A 27,344-nucleotide genomic window follows, 5' to 3' on the forward strand; every position below is an offset into this window, starting at 1 on the left:
TAACATATGGTTCAAATTTTAACCAAACTAATTTTGGACAAGTTATTTAAAATTACTGTCATGTCTGAAGTTTTATAAAGTGAAAATATCAGATAAATGTTTTAGTTTTAAAGTAATGCGCTAATTTTTAAGGTTTTGTGAGCACATGCTGTGCCCAGCAGTGCATTATGGGTAGGATAGGGTAATCTCAGTACGTTCACGACAGGACAAATGCATTTCAGACACTCTGTTCAGGCTCCACGGACAACAGCATTAAACTCTAGTGCCTAAAACTCTTGTGAATATATTCTCTGGGTTTATAGACGTTATTGTATATGCGTATGTTAAATTCCACTCATCTTAAATGTAGCAGACACCGATTATCTGGAATTTTGTTTTGACAGGTTTTCAAGGCCTCTACTGCCATCTACTGGCCAGTAGTGTTCATGGCAGTATTCGCCCTAAGTACTAAGCATCTGGGCACCAGTAGATGGCAGTGTTCTATTTATTTTGACCCCGGTTATATCAGATGGTTGTCAAATCAACTTTTTGGCTTTGCAAATGGCTTTTTTTTTTTTTTTTTTTTTACAAATTAAGTTTAAAAACAAAACAACAACAACAACAACAAAAAAAAAACATTACAAGACAGCTCTGCGGTGTTTGCACATGCACAGTGCAAGCGGTTGGACGCTTGTTGCTCTTCAGCAGCAGGAAACCCTCACGACAGCCGACCAGAATAATGTCAAACAGGTTTGATTTTCATTCAACCATATGATCGGCGATCAGGAGGTGGTCGTGAGATGTTGAACGCAGCTTGTTACTCCATGTACACTACACAATGCAGGACACGCGATTAACCTGAAACTCGGTCCAAAAAATTCCTGCACGAATGAAAAATCATCTGAAAAAAGGCCAAAACTTGCACAGTGTAAAGCCAACATTTATGTGTCAAGACAATATTGAGTGCACGTTTTACAACATCATAAAACGTACGCACGGCACTAATAAAACGTGCGCACATTCTCTCCACATGCAAAACATTTTGCGATGACACTTCCAGGGCTCCATAAAAATGCCTGATTTTACTAATAAAAAAAGGAATATTTTATAAAAGCACATTTATCTGTAAACACCAACACACGACACACGTCACATTAACGTGTTGGTTTACATAATGAATGACTTAATCAATCAGTGTTTAGCAGAGGCACTTTTACCCAGAATCCTTTGGAATCTGTCTGTGTTTGTTACAAAACCTCAGAATTAGTTTGGGGAGCGGGAGGGGGGAAGCTGCTCGGGGTTGTGAGACGGTGTTCTGTGCGTGAGCCATGAAACTCTTCCTTTTGTTGGTGTTAAATAAAAGTCCTGAAGGGGAACCAAGGTCCACGGCTGATGTCTCTGCAGCTGGGGATTTACAGTATGTTGTTGGATGGCAGCAGCTATTATGTCGTACGTCTCCACAGCTTGACTTGCACTGACTGGCAGGTATGTCGACTTCTGCCACATATAGTACTTTGGGTTTACGTGACGTGTTTGTTATGAATTCGCAGATTGTCCGCAATTCAGATGCAAAGCAGACGTAATACAAATGCTTTATCCATGACCAATCTGTATACATTCGCTGCAACTTATTTTAGTCCGTGATGTGGACATGATAAGCACACTATATATCCGTTTTACACACTGTACCAGTCCGCTGCCAAGCCGCAAATCCCCATCAGTTGCGGATATCAGCAAATAATGGCAGATATACAGCGCATAGCTTGAGTATGTATGGAGTATGTAAGGCGGATGTCATCCGCAACCAAAGTTTTGTGCAGCTCAAAAATCCTGGCAACGGACAAACGTGCCTCTGCAGATAATTGCGGACATGTGCGGATGTCGGCCAACTCATACAAGCATGTTTCACGGATATTGCCGCTGTTTAGCGAATATGAGCCAATTTTGTGTGCAATCCATACGCAAATTTTCCTAAACACCAGTGGGACCGGGCCTTAAAACACTTTCAGAACCCTCATCAGATGGAAAAGTGAGCTAGGAATGCATTTTATTTCTCATTTATAAAATTTAGTTGTTGAATATTTTTTCCTTTACGATGAACTTGAGGCCTTTGAGACATCAGCAAATTCTCGAGGAAGAGGGTTCAGTGGAGACTTCACATGGGTTTACACCTGCAGGCTGGTCCAGGGTCATGTCGGTTTAGATCTCTGAGGTTTGGCCACAAGGTGTGACTGCTAATGTTCTGACCAACATTTCTGGAGAACATTTCTTATGTTTATCCTACAGCCAACTGGCACTGTTTTTCACCTTTTTTGATCCCATCAGAGGAGTTTCACTCATCCTTAAACACACACACAAACACACACACGTACACGCACACACACACACACACCCATATGCACACACACATGCACGCCCACATGCACACACACACACATGCATGCACACACGTGCACACACACAAAACACACATGCACACAAACACACCCACACACACATACGCGCGCACACACAAACACACACGCACGCACACAAACAAACACATGCACTCACACACACGCACACATACAAGCACCCAAACACACACACATGCACGGACACACACGCACACAAACACACACACGCATGCACACACAGATGTACGCACACAGACACAAACACACACACGCACACACATACACACACAAACACGCACACTCGCATACACACGCACACACACACACACACACACATGCATGCACGCACACACACACACAAACACGCGCACACGCACAAACATGCACACACAACACACAGACACGCACGCGCACACATGTACGCACACACAAACACACACGCACACATGCATGCACACATAAACACACACACATGCACGCACGCACACACACATGTATGCACACAGACACAAACGCACACGCATGCACGCACGCACACAAACACACGCACACATGCACGCACACACACACATGCACGCACGCGAACACACACATGTACACACACATGCACACACACATGAGCACACACATACATGCACACACATGCACGCCCGCGAACACACACATGCACACACACTCGCACGCACACACACAAACACACACATGCACACGCACGCATGCACGCACACACACACACACACACACAAACACACCCATGCACACATGCGCACACATGTATGCACACACACACGCACACACATGCATGCATGCACGCACACACGCATGCACGCACGTACACAGACACACGCACACACCCACAAGCACACACAAACACGCATGCACGCACTCACGCACACACATGCACGCACGCGAACACACACACATACACGTGCACACATGCACACACTCATGCACACATATGCACACACACATGCGCACACACACACACACACACATAAACACACATGCATACACACACACACACGCACCCACACATGCACCCATGCACTCACATACACACACATATGCACCCACGCACACACATACACACACACACACACATACACAAACACACGCACGTGTGCACACACAACACACACATGCACACACACATGAACATATGCACACACACATGCACATACACACACAAATACACATGCACGCATGCACACATGCATGCACACAAACACACACACATACACACACACACGAACACATGCGCACACATGTATGCACACAGACACAAACACACACACACAAGCACACACAGCACGCACACAGACACACGCACACATGCATGCACATGCACGCACGCGAACACACACATGCACACAAACACACACATACGCGCACACATGCACGCACTCATGCACACATGCATGCACGCGAACACACACACACACACACGCACGCACGCACGCACACACACACACACACACACACACACACACACACACACACATACACACCTTTTCTCAACTGCATGATTTTGGACTGTGGTAGGAACCAGTCCGCACACAGAAAACCCAAACTGAAGCCAAGACTTCCTTCTTGTATGTCACTGAACCACGACAACAAAAGTACAGCGCCCCCTGCTGAACCATTGGAGCACTCACAACAAAAATAAAAGTCAACAAAAGCATCTGTCATGTTCCTGTTATGGTGTCTTATTTGAAATTGTCTGAAACATTATCATCTGTGACTAAACTTCACAGATCATCTTCTCATGGCCAAACACATTTTCGCTCATATGTTTAAACAGTTGATGTTCGTGAAGCGCTAAGGTGAATTAGACTTATTATTTATACTTTGTGGTAACATCTGGTCTAAATACCAACAAAAGTGCCTCTTGTGCCAAAAAGAATGTTTGTGCAAGGTTCGAGTTATTTGGGCAAAAGTGATGGACTTTGTGAGACTTTGTAAAAACTGGACCATCCTTTTAAGCGAGCTCATACTTACAGTTAGCACTGAGTGTTAGCATTCAGGCACTGAACTGCTATGCTAACTTTTAGATACAATACGACTGTCCGAGAGTCCAAAGGTCACCTGAGGAGGGCAGAAAGTCTTGTTTAGTCAGACTCTGATGATCCAGACTTTTCTACCTGCCAGAAAACTGGATGTGGAAGTAACACAAAGTAACTTCCTTCTTCCCATTCGATGTACTTTCCTTCTCACCAAGTGACCATTTTGATATGGCTGCGTTTCCTCACTCTCACTCCCTTTCATTAGCGCCCCCTGATAGATGCTTGCAGGGCGTTGGACTCCTGTCCTCAGTTTTTGCCTTCTCACACCACTGTGCTGATGCGACTGACGGGCTTTGACTTTGGGCCAACCGCTTGCCCTGAAACTCCTCCCGATGGTCCAGGCAGTGGTGAGAGAGGGGTGGACAAAGGAGGGGGCAGGGGGGAGTGTGGAGGTGGAGGTGGGATTGAGGAAAAGGGCGGGTATTGGGGTGTGTATGGAGTCTGGGTGAGGAGGCGGGCTGATGGTGTTTGAGGCGGCTGTGCAGAGAAGATGAAGTGGGTGGCGGGTGAGGCAGAGGGTGAGGGGCTGAGAGGTGAGTGTGTGTGTGTGACATGCTTTTGAGAATGTGTGTGAGAGTGAGGCTGGGGCTGTGAGTGTGAGATGGTCAGTGGGAGCTTGGCACCGCCACCTGCTCTTCCCACTGTTGGATGTGAATGACAGGGTCTGTTTGGAGTGGTGGGGGAGATGGGTGAGTGTGGGGACAGCGGCGGGGGCGTGGTGAAGCTGGCGGCCATGCTGTAGCGTGGCTGCTGGCTGGGTGCATGCTGCACCCTCTGATGCTGCTGGATCAGGAAGGGCATGCAACTGGACGGGCTTGGCTGGTGTGGAAGGGAGACCCTGTGTGAGAGCATGTGGTGCTGGGGGATGTTCTGCATGTGGTAGCGGTGATGGTGGTGGTATGGTGGGGGAGGTGTCTGCTGCTGCCCAGTAGCAGTCACTCCGAGTCCCCCACTGTGACAAAACTGAGCATGCACCTCTCCTGAGCTGCCCCCACCTCCAACTCTGCCCAAGTCTAACTGGCTGAGGTTGGCCAAAGGAGAGGGGCATGGGGATGGGTGGGAGACAGGTGGTGCAGGTGCAGGGTAGTTTGGGGGTGAAGAGATCAACAAGGGGCTTGGTGGACCCTGTGGAGAAGGTGATGTCATCATTAGAGGACCAGGAACCTTGCTTCTGCGACTCCCAAAAAAATTTCCTAGCTTGCCACCTCCAGTTAGCGCTGACCCATCTGCCATCTCTCCACCTCGCCCAGTCCCATCCCTGCTCGCAAGTGTGGAAGTGGTGACCCCACCTTGACTGTGACAAAGCCCTGGCCCACCCCCCATCCCTGTTCCTGGACTCTGAGTCTGGTGGTGCGGCCAGTAGCCTGCTGGAGATCCCATCATGGTGCTGTAGGGGAGACTTCTGGCCAGAAGTGGGTGCTGATGGTGAGGCCCGGGGTTGCTGATGATGGAGCCCTGCGATAAGGTAGAGCTCGGTCATGAGTTTATAGTAAAGTGTCTTTGTTTCAAACACATTTGACACTTTGTGTAGTTTCCTCCATCACAATGACCAATCACATTCTCATTCTCATTGATTCATTGAGCACGGCACCTCAAAGTACAATACCCGAGGAAGGTCTAGACCAGGGGTATGAATGAACGAGATGATTGTTCATTCATATAGCACCAAATCACAACAAAGTTGCCTCAAGGCGCTTCACACAAGTAAGGTCTAATGTTACCAACCCCCAGAGCAAGAACACAGGCGACAGTGGTAAGGAAAAACTCCCTCTGATAAAGAAACCTCAAGCACATCAGACTCAGAGGGGCGACCCTCTGCTTGGTCCATCCTACTGACACAATAGACAATACAGGAAATTATACAGGAAATTTTGGGAGATTTTGGGAGTCCATCTGGTGCACAAGACAGGAGGCACCTGGTGGAGTGGCTGATTGCAAAGAAAACCTGCACCCTCTCTCCTCTTTCTTGAATGAGTTGAATACCCCTGGTCTAGACCCTACCCAGCCCATGAGCAAGGAAAATGACATGCACTAAGCTCCGCCCACCACACTTACTTCAATGGTACTGTCCAATGAGCCCACACTGTTCCTGCGTCCTCGTTTCCCTGTAACCGGGTCAGAGAGAGACACACATCAGACAAATAAATTAAATAAATAAGCTTCAGGCGCTCATCTCATCAGACTGTACAAGGTTAGCTCATGTTTCACACTGGAGTCAGAATGGCCACGATGGCCTCCAGCAACAGTTGGCAAGTATCACCATGATTTCCTGCTGGTGAGTGAAGGTGAAGCATCCCTGAAAAGTCCTTCACCACATTCTAACCAAGCATGACTTCAGGCACTGACTGAGGACTTTAAAGTCCACTGAAACAACAGGGTGGAAATCTTCAGAGAACAAGTGGACTAGATAATGTCCATGTGATCCAGGTCACAGATTACTGAGGGCCCTTAGTGACTGGACCAAGTCAATGGGATGTCCACATCACACCAGGCTGAGCCATATGAAAACCTGGATCAGAAAAACAATAAAAAAAAAAAACCCCACAGTGAGTCTTTTGTTTCCTTTGACTTGTGTTTCACTGTAATACAGGAAAGACACACACATCCAAGATGTATAAAAAGGCATGCTGGATCAACAAAAAATGATCAATACCAGAAAATCCACACAACCAGAGCACGCCCATGCAAAAAGCTTTATTAGTACAAAAAGTGACGTGATGTTTCGGGCAGCTGCCCTTCTTCAGACATGGTGAGTGGCAAAGCACACCTGTATATGTAGTGAAACTAATTATAAATTGCCCTCACCTGACAACCAATCCGATGAAAACTGAAAACATCTTGTGGTTATCTTAATTAGAACACTACAATACAAACATCAAGTGTAAACCATCATATAGTATGACAATGTTTCTAGATCATACATAAGTACTAATTAAAGCAATGCAATCAAGCACCACAGCCAACAATACCACAACAGTAATAGTTATATATATATATATATATATATATATATATATATATGTTCTCCACTCAGACTGCAATAGCCAATCACAGATTAGCCTTTCTGTCCATCATTTACCTGTGTTTTGGCATGCTTGGTGCCAGAAAGTTATGTTGGATCCAAAAGGATCCAAAAAGGCTAGGACCAAAAGTTATATTGGATCGGTTCCCACTGACCAATAGCGTTAGCGCTTACTGCCAACAGCTAGCCAATCAGACCGCGGCATACGAAGGTCAGGAACTAGCTGACAGACGCTGGTTGAAAAAATGGCAACAAACAGGGAGGTGATAGTCTAGTGGTTAAGGTGTTGGGCTTGAGTCCAGAAGATCATGGGTTCAAATCCCCGCCTGACTGGAAAATCACTAAGGGCCCTTGGGCAAGGCCTTTAATCCCCTATTGCTCCCGGTGTGTCGTGAGCGCCTTGTATGGCAGCACCCTGATATCGGGGTGAATGTGAGGCATAATTGTAAAGCGCTTTGAGCGTCTGATGCAGATGGAAAAGTGCTATATAAATGCAGTCCATTTACCATTTACATGTCAACAACAGCAGAAAATCGTCTGCCAGCGAGGTTTGCTGAGTTCACAGAGGAGGAACCGGTGGAAATATTGAACTCCAAGGATGCCAAAAACACTAAGAAGGTAGACACGCATGCTACTGACATTTTAGAAGCATTCATATGCTGTTCACAACAAAATAAATTGATCTAATTTACTTGACTCTTTGTTGTTTGCTTAATTTGGGAGGGGGGATGGAGAATATAACAACTGATAGATGGCAAGTCATCCAACATAGAGAAATATTGGATGAAGAAAAGTTATATTGGACTCGGCTACACCTCGTCCAATATAACTTTTCGCTGCATCCCTGTATTGACTATCTCTATCACGGACTTAATGATGTCACTGTAAAGAATCGTTATCCTCTGCCACTGATAGCCACCGGTTTTGAGCTACTAGAGGGCCCCACAATCTTTACAAAGCTCGACCTCCACAATGCATACCATTTAGTGCAGATCAGACAGGGAGATGAATGGAAGATGGCATTCAATGCTCCCACCGGACACTACGAGTATCTATTCAGGCCTTTCAGCTTAACTAATGCACCTGCCATATTACAAAACCCGATCAACGACGTCCTACATGAGCTTTTGAATAAGTTTGATTATATTCTTTCTGCTGAAAGCATTGTACGAGATCATCGGCTTGTAATTGATAATCAGAATCTGAGCTGCAGATACGACGTATACGATTAAATTGTGAGATAGGTAAACTTTTCTTTAGAGATAACTGGATGGAAAGATTTTCCATGCAAGATGGAGTTCCAATCGGTGCTCTTCCTATATAGGGTGGAACCCAGTTTGTTACCTTGTCTGACTGTCTAAAGACTGTCTAAAAAGTTCAGGTTTTGTGCATCACACACCATAGTAAATTTCAGATTACAGTTATCATTAATAAAATTATGAAATTCTACAAGAGATGTTTCTGTACCATGCCCATTTTTGTCTCTTTGAACATGACACTGTTTTTAATTCTGATCGAAATCCTCATTTACATCAGATCTCACATTGGAAGAGACATATAGATGACATTTCTTTGTGTGGCATGGTACAGAAAGCTATTGCAAAATATTTCTTTTTTTCATTTGTAAAAAAAAAAAAAAAAAAAAAAAAAAATATATATATATATATATATATATATATATATATATATATATATATATATATATATATATATATACACGAGGGCTGTCCGTAAAGTATAGGTCCTTTTTATTTTTTTCAAAAACTATATGGATTTCATTCATATGTTTTTACGTCAGACATGCTTGAACCCTCGTGCGCATGCGTGAGTTTTTCCACGCCTGTCGGTGACGTCATTCGCCTGTGAGCACTCCTTGTGGGAGGAGTCGTCCAGCCCCTCGTCGGAATTCCTTTGTCTGAGAAGTTGCTGAGAGACTGGCGCGTTGTTTGATCAAAATTTTTTCTAAACCTGTGAGACACATCGAAGTGGACACGGTTCTAAAAATTAAGCTGGTTTTCAGTGAAAATTTTAACAGCTGATGAGAGATTTTGAGGTGATTCTGTCGCTTTAAGGACTTTTCACGGTGCGAGACGGATCTGCGCGTCGGGACGCAGCCGACGCGGTGCAGCAGCACAGGAAAAACACCTCCGTGTTGATAACCATTTGTAAAATCCAGGCGGCTTTTGATGGCTTTCAGTGGAGTGACTATATGAGAAATTGTTTAACAGGCAGGACATGTTCCAACTTGTCCTTAAGGCTTTCAACAGAGGTGTTTTTCCTGTGCCGCCGCACCGCGTCGGCTGCGTCCCGACGCGCGGATCCGTCCGCACGTCTTTCATTAAAAAAATCTCCTTTAACAGTGGAATATCCGGATAAAATGCTGAAACCAACTTCTTCTGAAACTTCTCTGTTCTCTCACGATGTCCTGGATCAATAGAGCCTGAAATGTGGAGGTTTTCAGCTTGAACAGGCTGATGACGCCGCCTGAGAGCGCTGCGCGACGTCTCGCACCGTGAAAAGTCCTTAAAGCGACAGAGTCACCTCAAAATCTCTCATCAGCCGTTAAAATTTTCACTGAAAACCAGCTTAATTTTTCGAACCGTGTCCACTTCGATGTGTCTCACAGGTTTAGAAAAAATTTTGATCAAACAACGCGCCAGTCTCTCAGCAACTTCTCAGACAAAGGAATTCCGACGAGGGGCTGGACGACTCCTCCCACAAGGAGTGCTCACAGGCGAATGACGTCACCGACAGGCGTGGAAAAACTCACGCATGCGCACGAGGGTTCAAGCATGTCTGACGTAAAAACATATGAATGAAATCCATATAGTTTTTGAAAAAAATAAAAAGGACTGTAACTTTGACAGCCCTCGTATGTATATATATATATATATATATATATATATATATATATATATAATACAGGCATTTGCAAAACTGAAAGGTCTGTTAAGTTGTGATTCAGGTCGACAACGTGTGATATAAAATGTGTCTGTGGGTCAAAATGCATAGCACACTGCCATCTACTGGTACCCGGTTATATCACACGGTTGTCGACCTGAATCACAACTTAAAAGCCCAATTCCAATGAAGTTGGGACATTGTGTAAAATGTGAGTAAAAACAATACAATGATTTACAAATCCTCTTCAACCTATATTCAATTGAATACACCACAAAGACAAGATATTTAATGTTCAAACTGATAAACTTTATTGTTTTTGTGCACATATTTGCTCATTTTGAAATGGATGCCTGCAACACATTTCAAAAAAGCTGGGACAGTGGTATGTGTTACATCATCACTGTGTTACATCACCTTTCCTTCTAACAACACTCAATAAGCGTTTGGGAACTGAGGACACTAACTGTTTAACGTCCATGATTTCCAAAAACAATTTGAAATGAGGACTCAGACCACAGCACACTTTTCCAGTTTGCGTCTGTCCATTTCAAATAAGCTCGGGCCCAGAGAAGACGGCAGCGTTTCTGGATGCTGTTGATGTATGGCTTTCACTTTGCATTGTAGAGTTTTAACTTGCACTTGTAGATGTAGCGACGAACTGTGTTAACCGAAAAGGGTTTTCAAGTGTTCCTGAGCTTTACACAATGATGTCGGTTTTTAATTCAATGTCGCCTGAGGGACTGAAGGTCACTGGCATTCAGTGTTGGTTTTTGGCCTTGCTGCTTATGTGTAGTTCTCCAGATTCTCTGAATCATCTGATTATATTATGGACTGTAGAAGATGGAATCCCCAAATTCCTTACAATTGAACCTTGAGAAACATTGTTCTTAAACTGTGGGACTATTTTTTTTTTATGCAGTTGTTCAAAAAGTGGTGATCCACACCCCATCTTTGCTTGTGGATGGCTGAGCCTTTTGGGGATGCTCCTTTTATACCCAATCATAACACTCACCTGTTTCCAATTAGGTGTTCTTTGAGCATTCATCAACTTTCCCAGTCTTTTGTTGCTCTGTCCCAACTTTTTTGAAATGTGATGCAGGCATCCATTTCAAAATGAGCAAATACACAAAAAAACAAAGTTTATCAATTTGAACATTAAATATTTTGTCTTTGTGGTGTATTAAATTGAATATAGGTCGAAGAGGACTTGCAAATAATTATATTATGTTTTTATTTATATTTTACACAACGTCCCAACTTCATTGGAACTGGGGTTGTAACAGACTTTTTGGTTTTGCAAATGCCTTTTTTAACAAATGAAAAAAAGACATTTTACTAAAGCATATTTTTTTGTAAACACCAACACGCATGTTACATTCACTTGTGTTAGCTTTTACATAGAATTAATTACCAATCAGTATGAACGGAGGTTCAGTGCACCCATAATCCCTTTGGGCATCTGTGTGTTAATGTTCAAATCTTCATAATTAGTGCATTATTTTAAAATTAACATATATGTGTTATATTTTCACTTTGTACATTTTAAGAGTTTACATTAATATAGTTATTCTATCTGGATTAATTTGATTTATAAATCAAAGCCATAAGTCAAACCTGCTTTCCTTTTCAAGACGTCTGCCTCATGGCTGGACCACTGTATGTTGTCAAGGTAAATGATACTTCCCTACAGCAGTGGGCAGGGCGCACAAAGACAAAAGTGCTGACTCATCTGCTGTGTTTGGGTTTGTGATCGCCTTTGATTCTATCAGAAGCGGAGTGTACCAGAGACAATACTGAAAGTTATTGGTTAGCTGTAGCTTCCGATAATTTTTGTTGGTCTTTTATGGGTTTTGCATTATAAAAGATAACTTTTCAGTTAGCTGATTAGTGGTTACTGAAGCTAACTGTTTGGTTAGCTGTGCCCACCCCTGCTGGTAATAATGTGTAATTGATGCCCGATGACCTGACAGTCTGTGTTGGAAATGAGGAAACAAATAGATTTTGTTTTGTCTGTTAACATATTTCATTCCTGTTATGAAGAGCAGACAAAATGAGAATTAACATCCTCCTTGTCAGGGCAGGCGGATGCCCGACAACCGTAGCGGCTGGACCCGCAATGCAGACTCCCAAACAAGACTTTGGTGGAAAAGAAATCTTCATCTTTTTTCCAGGCTTAGGTTCAGTGCACAGGCAATCAAGCAGCGGAACAGAGGTATAAACAGGATCAGGCATAAACACAGTCATGGTACAGCAGGGGTCAGAGGCACAAGCAAACTCAGTTGTCAGGGATGAGGCAAAAGGCGCGGTCGAGGAATACAGAGCACAAGATGGTACACGGCTAAACTAAACAGGACTGTGAACAAAATGCCGGAATGTGTGCAAAGAGCAACAACAAACGGGCGGGGAAGCGATGGCTGGGAGGTGTTTAAATAAGACAGGCGTTAACAAGGTGCACGTGAGGCACAATCTAGAAAGGGGTGTGGTCAGTGAACAAAGATTAAACACTGTGCAAGATGGGGAGGAAGAGAGTGCACAAAGTGAAGTGACGTAGGATACAAAGATGCGTGAGCAGGTGCCAAGTGTATGAGTGAAAGAAAATACAGAGCAGACAGAATTAAAGTGTGAGATAAAGACAATAGCAGGTGTAGTGCTGTGGAGTGGGAATATAAATACTTAAGCAAAACTAAACTGGGACGGACTAGGAAAACAAGGTGGTAAACAAGCTATAAGAAAAACAAACTACATGAAAACAGAAAGCAAAACCTGACATAAAGCATAACTGATAACACAAATGAGAAAAGCAAAATAAACAAGTGATAAACAAAAATCAGTAATTCAAACACAAACTGGCTGAACAAAACTAGAACGGAACTGGACAATGACTCAAGTATGAAAAGTAACAAAAACAAAGCAACAAAGCAAAAGTGCAACCCCAGTTCCAATGAAGTTAGGACATTGTGTAAAATGTAAATAAAAACAAAATACAATGATTTGCAAATCCTCTTCAACCTATATTCAATTGAATACACCACAAAGGCAAGATATTTAATGTTCAAACTGATAAAATTTATTGTTTTTTGCAAATATTTGCTCATTTTGAAATGGATGCCTGCAACACATTTCAAAAAAGCGGGGAGAGTGGTATGTTTACCACTGTTATATCACCTTTCCCTCTAACAACACACAGTAAGCGTTTGGGAACTGAGGACACTAATTGTTGAAATGAAGCTTTGTTGGTGGAATTCTTTCCCATTCTTGCTTGATGTACGACTTCAATTGTTCAACAGTCCGGGGTCTCTGTTGTTGTATTTTGCACTTCATAATGCGCCACACATTTTCAGTGGGCAACAGGTCTGGACTGCAGGCAGGCCAGTCTAGTACCTGCACTCTTTTACTATGAAGACACGCTGTTGTAACACGTGCAGAATTTGACTTGGCACTGTCTTGCTGAAATAAGCAGGGACGTCCCTGAAAAAAACGTTGCTTGGATGGCCGCATGTGTTGCTCCAAAACCTGGATGTACCTTTCAGCATTGATGGTGCCATCACAGATGTGTAAGTTGCCCATGCCATGGACACTAACACACCCCTATACCATCACATATGCTGGCTTTTGAACTTTGCGCTGGTAACAGTATGGATGGTGTTTTTCCTCTTTTGTCCGGAGGACACGACATCCATGATTTCCAAAAATAATTTGAAATGTGGACTCATCAGACCACAGCACACTTTCCCACATTGCATCTGTCCATTTCAAATGAGCTCAGGCCGAGAGAAGGCGGCGGCATTTCTGGATGTTGTTGATGTATGGCTTTCGCTTTGCAAGGTGGAGTTTTAACTTGCAGTGTTAGATGTAGCGACGAACTGTGTTAACTGACAATGGTTTTCTGAAGTGTTTCTGAGCCCACGTGGTAAGATCTTTTAAACAATGATGTCGGTTTTAATGCAGTGTCGCCTGAGGGATCGAAGGTCACTGGCATTCAATATTGGTTTTCAGCCTTGCCGCTTATGTGTAGAAAGTTCTCTAGATTCTCTGAATCTTCTGATTCTGTAGATGATGGAATCCCTAAATTCCTTGTAACTGAATGTTGAGAAACATTGTTCTTAAACTGTTGGACTATTTTTTCACGCAGTTGTTCACAAAGTGATTATCCTCGCCCTATCTTTGCTTGTGAACGACTGAGCCTTTTGGGGATGTTCCTTTTATACCCAATCATGACACTCACAATTAGTGTCCTCAGTTCCCAAATACCGACATCATTGTGTAAAGGCTCAGGAACACTTGAAAACCCTTTTCGGTTAACACAGTTCGTCGCTACATCTACAAGTGCAAGTTAAAACTCTACAATGCAAAGTGAAAGCCATACATCAACAGCATCCAGAAACGCTGCCGTCTTCTCTGGGCCCGAGCTCATTTGAAATGGACAGACGCAAACTGGAAAAGTGTGCTGTGGTCTAATGAGTCCACGTTTCAAATTGTTTTTGGAAATCATGGACGTTAAACAATTAGTGTCCTCAGTTCCCAAACGCTTATTGATTGTTGTTAGAAGGAAAGGTGATGAAACACAGTGGTAAACATACCACTGTCCCAGCTTTTTTGTAATGTGTTGCAGGCATCCATTTCAAAATTAGCAAATATTTGCACAAAACAATAAAGTTTATCAGTTTGAATATTAAATATCTTGTCTTTGTGGTGTATTCAATTGAATATAGGTTCAAGAGGATTTGCAAATCATTATATTCTGTTTTTATTTACATTTTACACAACGTCCCAACTTCATTGGAATTGGGGTTGTAGAACAGAGAATAAACACATGATGTAAACAAGCAACTAATACTTCAAAGCTGGGGCAGAAGGTGAGCCAAAGGGAGAGGCAAAATAAGGATTAAGGCCTAAACCAACATGACACTCCTGTTCCTTCATGTTCACGAACCCTGTCCATGGATGTAAACAAGGAATTAATGAAATGACATGAATGAATGCTCATGTCATGAACACATCAGCCGGCTCGTGTCTGTGTCCAGCTGTCCAGCATGCGGCACACTGAAGGACACCCCGTCACGTGGTGGACGTGACATTTGGATCACCAGCTGAGCATTCATATGATCAGATGGATATATTCACATGGGGCAGCCAAAGGTGATATGTGTTTTTATTTTTTACCATCTCAGGAGAGCATGCCAACACATGTGCATTGTGGTGGCGTGTTGTGTGGTGATGTTCTACATGGCACGATATGTGTTCTCCAGCAGTGAGTAACAATGACACAGCAGTGAGCTGCAGTGGCTTGCCGGCAACATGCCCACCTGTACAGACTGATCATATGAATGCTCAGCTGGCGATCCAAATGTCACATCCACCACGTAAGTTATAGTCCACATGACAGAAAGAAAGAGTGAAAAAATAAATAACTACATACATACAATAAAGGAAAAGGTGTGAACTCATTCATGTGTAATCACTTTGCTTATCATGCTTTGGACGAGGGGGCGTGTCAGCTGACCAGCAACTGAATGTCAGGTGGAACTATCAGAGTGAACATGACATGTTAAATTACAACAAAGAGAACAGAGAGAGGGAGGAAAAATAAATAAAATAATACAATAAATAAATACATATTTACATAACAAATACATAACTAAAATTAATAAACAGGGTAAAAATAAAATAAGGTAAAATAAATAATCAAAGAAAACATCTCTCACCCTCTGTCCCTTTTTTCTGTGATTATTTGGGTCACGGCCAAACACAGATACACACTGGAAGTGCGGACACGTGTACCAGGCTAATAAGAAGGAGGAGGTGTGCCATACCCACACACAGAGCAGATGCAAGGGAAACAGACAGACATAACAGTTCAGACACACACCCTCATACCATCACATGCTCACACATGCACTCTGCACCAAATACAACAGGAGGAAGACACATTCACACATCCGCGGGCCAAGGGGGTGTGCCCACACACTTGCACCTGACTGACTGATGCGGATGACAGTCCAAACACATAAGAGCCAAATCTAGACTCATGTCACATGAAAGACGGACATAACCTTGACACATGACAAACTAAAAGCATAGACAGAGACTAACAGGGCACACCCACAACAATACCCCTCCCCCAAGGGCTGGCTTCGACAGCCCAAAACAATTCCCCCCCCCCCCCAAAAATGACTCAAACATAACGCAGCACCATGACGCAGACTGGAAGAACTTATTCATCTACATCAGCTACATCTGGAGACAAGAGGGATAGAATTCCAAGAATTGTTGATAATGAAAAACTGGAATTGACAACATTTAAATACACGGATCCATAATTTACTGGACTTGGAGCATGACACAGATCCGGACAATAATTTTCTCTCAAACATCAATGACAGCTGTTGCTATTACACAGACGAACAGTTCAATCAGGCCATTAAAACAGATAATAAATGATCACTAATTCATTTCAAAGCAGAAATCTGTATGCAAACTTTAATAACATCAAGGAATATTTAAGTCAATTTAAAAAGCCATTCAATATAATTGCTATATCAGAAACGTGGATCAACGCAGATAAAGGAATGGATTTTGAACTGGATGAATATGAATTTAACTGTGTAAACAGAAAGAATAAGAGTGGAGGAGGAGTGGCTGTGTATGTGAATAAGAACATGGATTATAAAGTAGTAGAAAATATGACAGCTGTGATTGATAACTTATTAGAATGTATAACTATTGAAATATGTGAAGGAAAAAATAAAAATGTAATAGTCAGCTGTATATATAGAGCACCAGGGTCAAGTATTGAAGCATTCTGGATGGGAGAAATGTTCTCAAAAACCAATCAAAAAGTTGTCTTCAATTGTGGTGACTTAAATATTGATCTGCTTAATCCAAACAGGCATAAAATAACAGATGAATTTATCAATACAATGTACAGCATGAGTTTATATCCAAAAATCGCTAGGCCAAGTAGAATTACATCTTATTGTGCCACCTTAATCGATAATATATTCACCAGTGATAATGAAAACAAGACAGTGAGTGGATTACTAATCAATGACATCAGTGACCACTTACCAGTTTTCATTGTTTATAACAGAAACCACTGGAGGAATCAGCCAGAGGAAAAACTAAAATACAGGCGAGAGCGAACAGAGGTAAAGATGAATACACTGAAGTATGAATTACAGGTGCAAAACTGGGAAGAGGTATACAGTGAAGGTGATGTTGATAGAGCATATGGAGCTTTCTAAAAAATATTTACATCACTATATGAAAAAAAATTGTCCAATAAAACAATACGGTAGAAAACAAAAATTCAAAGATCGGCCATGGTTGACGAAAGGATTACAAAATGCATGTAAAAAGAAAAATAATCTATATAAAGAATTCATAAAACTAAGGACAAAGGAGGCAGAAAATCGATATAAGAAATATAAAAATAAGTTAACTAATATTATAAGGGTATGTAGGAAGGAATACTATAGTAAGATATTATATAATAACAAAAATAATATCAAAGGAATATGGGATATATTAAATAGCATTATTAAAAATGGTACAAAACAGCAGAGCTATCCTCAATATTTCATTGATAACAATATCAGAAAGGAAAATATGCATGAGGTGGTTAATGGCTTTAATAATTTTTTTGTAAATGTTGGACCTAACTTGGCAGAAAAAGATTCCTGATTCATTGTTATCTGAGGACTGGAATGATAATCTTATAGAGAGGAATCCCTGTTCAGTGTTCCTCACAGCAGTGGAAGAAAAAGAAATCATAGAAATTGCTAACAATTGCAAATACAAAACATCTACTCATTTAAATGAAATTGACATGATAGTTGTAAAACAGGTCATTGAAGGGATTTCAGAACCATTAACATATATTTGTAATTTGTCATTTCAAACCGGTAAATTTCCCAATGAAATGAAAATAGTTGTAAAAGTTGTACTGCTGTATAAGACCGGGGACAGACACCACTTCACAAATTATAGGCCTGTTTCTTTGTTTCCACAATTTTCCAAAATATTAGAAAAATTATTCAACAATAGATTAGATAAATTTATAAACAAACATAAATTACTTATTGACAGTCAATATGGATTTAAAGCAAATAGTTCAACATCACTGGCTGAGGAGATCACAAATGCCACAGATCATAAATTGGATAAGTTGGAATATTCATAGACCTTAAAAAAGCTTTCGACACAGTCAATCACGATATATTAATCAATAAACTTGAACGGTATGGGATCAGGGGATTAGTGTTGCATTAGATGAGAAGTTATTTGAGTAACAGAAAACAATTTGTGAAGTTGGGGGAATATACGTCATCATGCTTGGACATTGCTTGGGGTGTCCCACAGGGGTCAGTATTGGGTCCGAAACTCTTTTTACTTTATATAAATGATATTTTTAATGTGTCCAAGATATTAAAATTAGTATTATTTGCAGATGACACAAGTATTTTTTGTTCTGGGGGAGATTTGCAGAAACTACTAAGGAACATCACTACAGAAATGGGAAAGCTGAAAATGTGGTTTGACAGAAATAAATTATCATTAAACTTAAGTAAAACAAAATATATGTTATTTGGCAACTGTAATAAAGACATACAAGTACAGTTACAAGTACAGGGGGTGGATATTGAAAGAGTATATGAAACTAAGTTTCTTGGGGTGATAATTGATGATAAAATAAACTGGAAGTCTCATATAAAACATATACAGAGCAAACTGTCAAGAAGCATTTCAGTTCTGAACAAAGTTAAATACATTCTGGACCACAACTCACTCCGCATTCTCTGTTGCTCACTGATCTTACCATATTTACACTATTGTGCAGGTCTGGGGTAATAATTCTAAATGTACAACACAACCATTATTCATACTGCAGAAAAGAGCTATAAGATTAATTCATAATACTGGTTATAGAGACCACACAAATTCACTATTCTTAAAATCAAAAAATTTTAAAATTTACTGATCTGGTTCATTTTCAATCAGTACAAATCATGTATAAACAATCTACTTCCTGGAAATATTAAAAACATGTTCTTTAATAGAGTAGGGGATTATAATCTGAGGGGGGAGTTTAACTTAAAACATCAGTGGGCACGTACAACATTAAAAGGTTTTTGTATTTCTGTTTGTGGAGTGAGGATGTGAAACAAACTGAGGGTGGAGCTCAAGCAATGTCCAAGCAGGAATCAGTTTAAGCAGTGGTATAGGTACATGGTTTTTTCTAGGTATAAGGAGGAGGAAGGGTGTTGAGGGTTAGGGTGTTTTGTTGATCATTCTTTAGTTGTGTGCACTTTGTTTTTCTATCTTGTAAATATGTAGTATAAAAGCACACGCATTGCATATGTATGTAGGTATGTGTGTATGTAGGTATGTGTATATATGTATATATGTATGTATCTACACTAGAGATGTTTATCATGACGGGACTTGAGTTTGTGTTTTGTTAAATGTGTTTGTAGCATGGCCCAAGCAGAGGGTCACCCCTTAGAGTCTGGTCTGCTTGGGGTTTCTTCCTCAATACATCGGGGGGAGTTTTTCCTTACCACCGTTGCCTGTGTGCTTGCTCTGGGGGTTGTAATGAGTACGTATATATGTATGTTTGTATGTATATAAGGGGTGGCCGTTTATAAGCTTTGCTTCTGCTCACCCCCTTTTGGTCATACATCACGGTGGAATTGTCTTGTGTATCAGTTTTTTGTTACTGTTGAGTTTGTGTGCCAAATAAATGAATTCATTCATTCATTCAAAATGGCCACCCACTAAACAGGACCTAAAAAAAACCTCCAGACCCCAAAAAATGTACTGTGGGCAAGAGGCGAGCAGCGGCCAAGCAGGACCACCGTGCCACCAGGGCAAACTGCCCAGGAGATGTTGCTACAGAGATAAATCATTATACAGTGAATGAAAAGTTCAACCACCAGAGAAAGTGGGGGCAGGTGGCTGGCCGAGAAGCAGATCTAAACTGGGCACAGAGGAAGGATGCTGACCCCCCCAGCTGGATGACGGTCCTGATGGAGCCGGAAGTCTGGCCACTGGAGTGGCAGGAATCTTCAGTGGAAGCAGAGGTGTGACTATGCGACACCCTGGAGTTCCATGCAGAGTCAGCAGGGTTGCCGCACGGCTCATCGGAGTTCTCCCCAGTCTCTGGAGAGGGGATGTCCAGCCCCACCCCACCGATATCTTTGGGTGCGGTGGAAGCTGACCCCCTATGATGTCATCTGTCATGGAGGCAGCCAGGTCTGCATTGACATCCAAAACTGAGGCAGCAGAGTCCGTGTCATACTGGAGAGTTGAGCCGGCCGAGTCCGTGTTGTAAGCGTGAGCTGAGACAGTTGGGTCTGTGTTGGCGTCTTCTGACGAGGAAGTAGACTACTCGCTGGTGACATCATTGCCTGCTGAGATGGCCAGGGTCACGGTTATGTCTTCGACTATGAGGACCGGCTGGTCTCTGGCGATGCCATCGGTCCTGCACAGTGCCATCAGGGGCCGGAGCAGTTCACTCCTCTGTGACATCATCCAGAGCAGAACTAAACTCCCCTGCAACCACTTTTCTGCCGCCGGCCGTGCTCACCGAACTGCAAAACATGGCACATATGTTAGATCGCCTTGCCACTTCCCTGGAACCAAGAGGTGCCATCTAAACCATTGGCGTTGTTTGTTGAGGGCGGGGACTCAGGAGGAACAGCTGCTCATCCACACTGTGGTGAGGTAGAGACCACCTATTGGTGGAGAGGTGTGAGGAGAGGGCTGCAGCAGTGCCTGGAGTGATACAGATTCTGATATATAGACAGGGAAACTGGGCTGAGTGTGTCAACTCAGAGTCCAAATGGGTCACTGTTGGTGGTCGCCAATGCACCTCGGGGTTATACACCCAGTCTGGGCGCCTGTCTTGCTCGAATAAGTCCTCCAGTGAATATAATTCAGGGAGTAAGTCCAAAACCCATTGTTCAGCCACAATTAAGTCCCAGGCTTGTTCAGGGAAGTCCTTTTTCTTTTTATGACAACAGTGAATGAGGTGTACAACAGTCCCAATTGTTCACAGAATGTCTTTAAAGCAGGATGGTCGGGGGAGCTTTCTGCAGGGTCTATTGTGGCAGGTCTGTTCTGTTACTTTAGCAGCCAGGAATTTGGAGTATAAGATGCAAAAATACAGACTGAGACGATGAGACAAACAGTGAGGGACCCAGATGTACAAACAAACAAAAATACAAAACACTACAGATGATGCCAAAAATATTTACAAACCGGAGTAACAAGAAGATGACTGATATGCATAACTGTAAACATAACAGTACAAATAGTAAATGGGCTGCATTTTTATAGCGCTTTTCATCAGACACTCAAAGTGCTTTACACATCAATGCCTCACATTCACCCCGATGTCAGGCTGCTGCCATGCAAGGCACCCACTACACACCGAGAGCAACTAAGGGATTAAAGACCTTGCTCAAGGGCCCTTAGTGATTTTCCGGTCAGGCAGGGATTTGAACCGATGATCCTCTGGTCTCAAGCCCAATGCTTAATCACTTGACCATCACCTGCCCAACACAACAGACCCACACCTGAACAGAAAACAAGGTCTGGCTTATAAAGACTTAAACTGATGGAAACAAAAAACAGAAGGTGGCACTAACAAACACATGTGAATAAGAGAATACACTGAGACAAATAATTAAACAAACAATACTTGGAGACCGATCATGAACTCAGGACAACAGATGATAAGCAAAATAATACATAAGACCAAACCCCCAAATGAAGAGAAATAAACGGATAAAAATAAATGGAAAAATGAAAGACAATCATGGAGGTTATCAATACAACAATGAAGAATGACATCATGGAACAACAACAAGACTATCAGAATCAAACCAGGATGTAATCATACAACAAGAGCAATCAGAGATTTCTGACATCCACCAATCCGGATCTGGATCAACTCCAAAATTCAGCGGAGTCTTCTATGCCATAATATCTCAGCCCAATCTCACGGTTTTTTTTTTTCGTGCTCCCATGACGAAATGAGTCAAATTTTTGTGATGGAGCTTTTTTTTAAGTCACTATTCCTAACCCTACTCCCACCCCCAACCCTAACCTTAACCATAACCTAATCTTACTCCTTCCCACCACACTAACCATAACTACCCACACCCCCACTTCACTTTTAATTTCGTGCAGCCATCACTGAATGAATGAGAATGAATTTGTGCTGCCGTGACAAAAATGAGGTGCTTTTCATCACAATATCATGAACCAATAGATTAATGTATATTTCGTGCTGCTGAAGCACAACTTGCCGTGAGACCAGGTTGAATATCTATGTATCTGTGGTGGAAATTTGGTGACAATCCGCGAAGTAGTTTTGATATAATCCTTCAAAGCCTATATAAAGCCTATATAAAGTGAAGTCTTGATCCAGAATCCAGATCTGGATCCTGATCACCTCCAAAGTTTAATGGAGACTTCCATGACCTAATATCTATCTGTGGTGAGAATTTTGCCAAAATATGTGCAATAGTTTTGGTGTAATATTGTTAACAGACAGACAGACAAATAAATAAACAAGAGCAATCAGAGATTTCTGACATCCACCAGTCCAGATCCAGATCACCTCCAAAATTCAGCGGAGTCTTCCACACCCTAATATCTATCTGTGGTGCAAATTTGGTGAGAATCCGTGAAGTATTTTTGACATAATCCTTCAAAGACTATATAAAGTGAAATATTGATCCAGAAACCAGATTCAGATCCAGATTACCTCCAAAACAGTGCAGCCTTCCATGCCCTAATATCTATCTGTCATGACATGAGGCGACGTGGCGCAGAAACTGGGTGGACACAATAGGCAGATTCTCAGACAAGGTGTAGGAGTAAAAAGAGGCTTTGTCAGGCAAAGGTTCGGTACACTGGTAAACAGGGCGCGATGCAGAGGTACTGACAGGTGCAAGGCAAATGGTGTGGTCAAAAACAAGTTGGGTTTAGTAACTCGGAGAAACAATGTAACAAGGGCTGAGGCAAAAGCAAGGTCTGAAAAAACAAAGCAAGGTCAATACACGGCAAGGCAAAAACTGACACATGAGACTTAAATACATGGCAGATAATCAAGGACAAATGTGACACAGGTGTGGGAAGCATACAGGAAGGGGCGTGGACAGATGAGCCAAAGAAGAGAAACAACTGGTGTGAGACAAGAGAGTGAAGTGATGAAAGAAACAAAGACACAACTAAAATGGGGTGTGGACGTGCGAGAACAAAGATAAGGAAAGACAAGAGAGTACAGTGTCAAATGGGGTGTAAGTGAGACAAACCGAAAATCTACAATGCACAAAACAATATACCTAAACAAAGATAGCAAAACCAACGGTCAAATAAAACATCCATGTGAAAAGAACAAAGGAACCACTGAAAAGGGAACAACAAGATAACAAGGGCTGAACAGAAACTAGAACACATGACTAAAGTATGAGAAACACAAAATAAATGATAAACAGAAACTAAAACCATTGACTAATGTAACACAAACCAATGGTCAACAAACAGGCAAAAACAAGGCCACAGAAAGGAAGACAGAAGCAGACAGAGGATGAAACACAACATAGGCCTGGGCAGGGGCAAACGATGACACTATCTGGGGTGTACAGTTGGTGAGAATCCGTGAAGTAGTTTTGACGTAATCCTTCAAAGCCAATGTAAAGTGAAATCTTTATCCAGAATCTGGATTCGGACCCAGATCACCTCCAAAATTCAGTGTTCCATGCCCTAATATCTATGTTTGGTGCAAATTTGGTGAGAATCTGTGAAGTAGTTTTGACGTAATCCTACAAAGTCTATGTAAAGTGAAACCTTGATCCAGAATCCGGATCTGGATCACCTCCAAAATGTAAAGGAGTTTTCCATGACCTAACACCAATGTGACAAACTGAAGCATATTAATTGAAATCCAGTCTTCCATGACCAAATATCTATCTGTGCTGAAAATTTCATCAAAATCCATGCAGTAGTTTTGACGTGATCCTGCTGACAGTAATCCTTCAAACCCTATAAATTGAAGCTTGATCCAGAATACGGATCCGGATCACCTCCAAAATTTAATGGATTCTTCCATGGTCTACTATCTATCTGTGGTGATCATTTTGAGTATCTGTTTGAATGTGTTGAATGTGTGGAATTCAATCTGCACACTACTTTTTAAATTTTGTGAATAGGCCAAGTATAACTTGAATTATGATTAATAATTTACTCAAGTTTTTTTGCCTGGACAATATTCTCATATTTGCTACACATTCTGCAGACACCCGCAGCAAAAACAACTCATTTCCTCATTCAGCTGCAGGGGCGAGAGGGCTGGAAAGAAATACAACTCCCTCATCTTCAGCAGGAGAAATTGGTGTTTACCATTGGTGGAAAACTCAGGAACTAACCAATCACCAACCCCACGTGGGCTTCATGACAACCCACACACCCCATGTGGCTGTGCTTGTGTGTGTGTGTGTGTGTGTGTGTGTGTGTGTGTGTGTGTGTGTGTGTGTGCGTGCGCATTTTGCAAACAGGACTTTTCTTGTCTCTCTCTGTCCGCATTAGCAAACAAGTAAAAAAAAAAACAAAAACAAAAAAAACAAATTGTTCTTTATCACTGGTTTAAAATATATTACCAAATAAACAATGATCCCCAATCCATGTAATTTGGTTGCTGAGCGAAGAAAATTGCGGTTTCGTGTGGAGCCAATAGCAGACAGCGATCAGTTTTTAAAGTTGTGTGATATTTGCTGTGCTTGGTGTGTGTTTTTGGTGTGTGTAGGGGAAGTTTTTAGCATGTGTGGTAAGTGTGTGGTGTAGTTATTTTATTTAGTGCACCAAAATAATCAGACGTCTTGGAAAATGCGTCAAGTCTGTCTCTCTTTTTTTTGAACTACAAGAAGACAATCAAAGCATGTCATCAGAGTCTGAACCACAGCGTGATGGGTCTGATGATGAAGTGGACTTTATTGTCCTGGACAACACGACAGCAGGTGGATTCACAGATCTGTGCGCACAGATCAGCACAGTGGATCGAACCGCCCGCTTCTCGTTCCACCTCCTCCAAGACTCATGCCTACAGAGCTCTGCCCGAGCCCTGAGCCCTGGAACAGAGCAGGGTTGAGACACACACTGCCCCAGCAGTCAGCAGCCTCCAGGGGCAGAGAACACAGGATTCCAGGTCGAGACTTCCCCCCCAAAGGTCAAAACACCTTTTTGTGTTGTTTTTGTTTTTTTCCCACTAACACGGTCAGGACAGTCTGTACCAACACCAATAAAAAATGCCACAAAAACCAGGAATTAGGAAAAATACACATGGATATTGAGGTGGGATATCTGTACAAAATTTGGGGGCTTCTGATGTGCATTGGACAGGAATTGTTTTTCTGAGTGACACAAAAATAATTTGTGTGGCATCTTATTGCATGTAAATAGCCACAAAAGCGCCTGAAGCATTTGCTGCATGTTAATGTAAATTGTTGTATATAACTTTGTTTATGCTACATTTTACATATATTTTTTTAAATTTACAATTTATATTTGCATTCTAAGTTATAAAAATGGTTCATTAAACATATTTCTGGTTTTCACAGTAAAAAATACTAACTATTTTCTGATTTGAATTTTAGGTTTTGGGGTGAATTTAGGGTGACTTTTAATGCACTATGTTAGAATAAAGCCAGGACACGTTTATGGTGTCAGTGAGTGCCCAGATGGGGCAATTACTGTCAAGACTCGATCATCAGGCTTCTACTATTATGGCCGCTGGCAGCACCAGTGCGCCTCCACCAGGGCCGTCAGCAGCCGCACCGGCTTCTGTACCAGAACCTGTCTACTGCAATCAACTATCTCCACCTGAATGCTTCTCAGGCGAGTCCGGTGACATCAGACCATTTATTACTCAGTGTGAGTTACATTTTGAGCTCATGTCATGTAAGTTCCCCCCGACAGGACGAAGACAGCTTGTATGGTTACTCACCTCAACTTGGGATTCAGCTTGGGACTAAGGGGAAGGCGATCACATCTCCTCCTCTCTCATCTATCTCTGCTCCAACATTCAAGTCCCTACTTCACTGGACTGTGAATTCTTCAAACTATATTGGATTAACCGTGGAATTGATCAGCTAGTCTCTGAATGCTATTGACACCATTTTTTCAACAAGGAAATCAGGGCTGGGGGACCCTGCGTGCCCAGATGGAACCTACCCTGCGGGCTATGTTCTTGACGCCTGGGAGTAATGGCGTGTCGCATGCTTGGTGCCATTCTCTGTGGAGGACGTCAAAGATCTATTTATATTTAGTTTTATTGTAGGAGGGCTGGTACTTATTGGTTTATGTGCTGCCCTGACCTACTGGAGAATTGGCAAGACGGCTGCCACCAGAACCACGACCCCTCACCTGTCCGTCATGATTAATGAGTTGGGCAAGGCGATACATTCTCAGACTGCGTTAACCCTTGAACTCAGACGCAAATTGGATAACATCTCAGAGCAAATGCACGCCTTGCAAAGGAAGATGTTGGAGACCAATACTCAGAAATTGGATCTGGTTGTTCATGTGAGCTGCAAAAGTGTTTTCACTGCTCAACCATAAACATGGCAGGTTTATCAGCCTCTGAAGGACAAGAACTTCTACGGCCTTGGTGAACCATTTGACTGCCTTCTTTCTTATCTCCTGCAACTCCAGCACACATGGACAGAAACTGACATAAACTTAACTCATTTGCCACTCACACATGGACAGAGACTGATACGCATGCTCCCACCCCCCCTCCTGTCCCCATCCCCCACCCATCCCAGCCCCCACTCACACCACTCCCTTCGCCCTCTGGGGTGCAGTGCAGTTTAAGCTGCTGTAGCTCCCCGTTCCCCCCAACCTGGCGGCTGCGCAACCACATGTTGCTGCAGCCCCCCACACTCACGCTGCCTTAATTCAGATAATGGACTG

At 42.4% G+C, this 27,344-nt stretch overlaps 1 protein-coding gene across 1 annotated transcript in view; it reads right to left on the minus strand.

The window, feature by feature from the left end:
* Nucleotides 1–4,198: 4,198 nt before the first annotated feature.
* The window catches only part of LOC117511426 (IQ motif and SEC7 domain-containing protein 2-like), a 149,320-nt gene continuing 126,174 nt past the window's right edge, over nucleotides 4,199–27,344 (minus strand). Inside the window, 2 exon segments of the mRNA XM_034171454.1 lie at nucleotides 4,199–5,893; nucleotides 6,494–6,543. Of these exon segments, the coding sequence (XP_034027345.1) occupies nucleotides 4,700–5,893; nucleotides 6,494–6,543 (1,244 nt within the window). The 3' untranslated portion in view covers nucleotides 4,199–4,699.

Source organism: Thalassophryne amazonica, chromosome 6 (assembly GCF_902500255.1).
Source record: "Thalassophryne amazonica chromosome 6, fThaAma1.1, whole genome shotgun sequence".
NCBI classification, from domain to species: Eukaryota; Metazoa; Chordata; class Actinopteri; order Batrachoidiformes; family Batrachoididae; genus Thalassophryne; species Thalassophryne amazonica.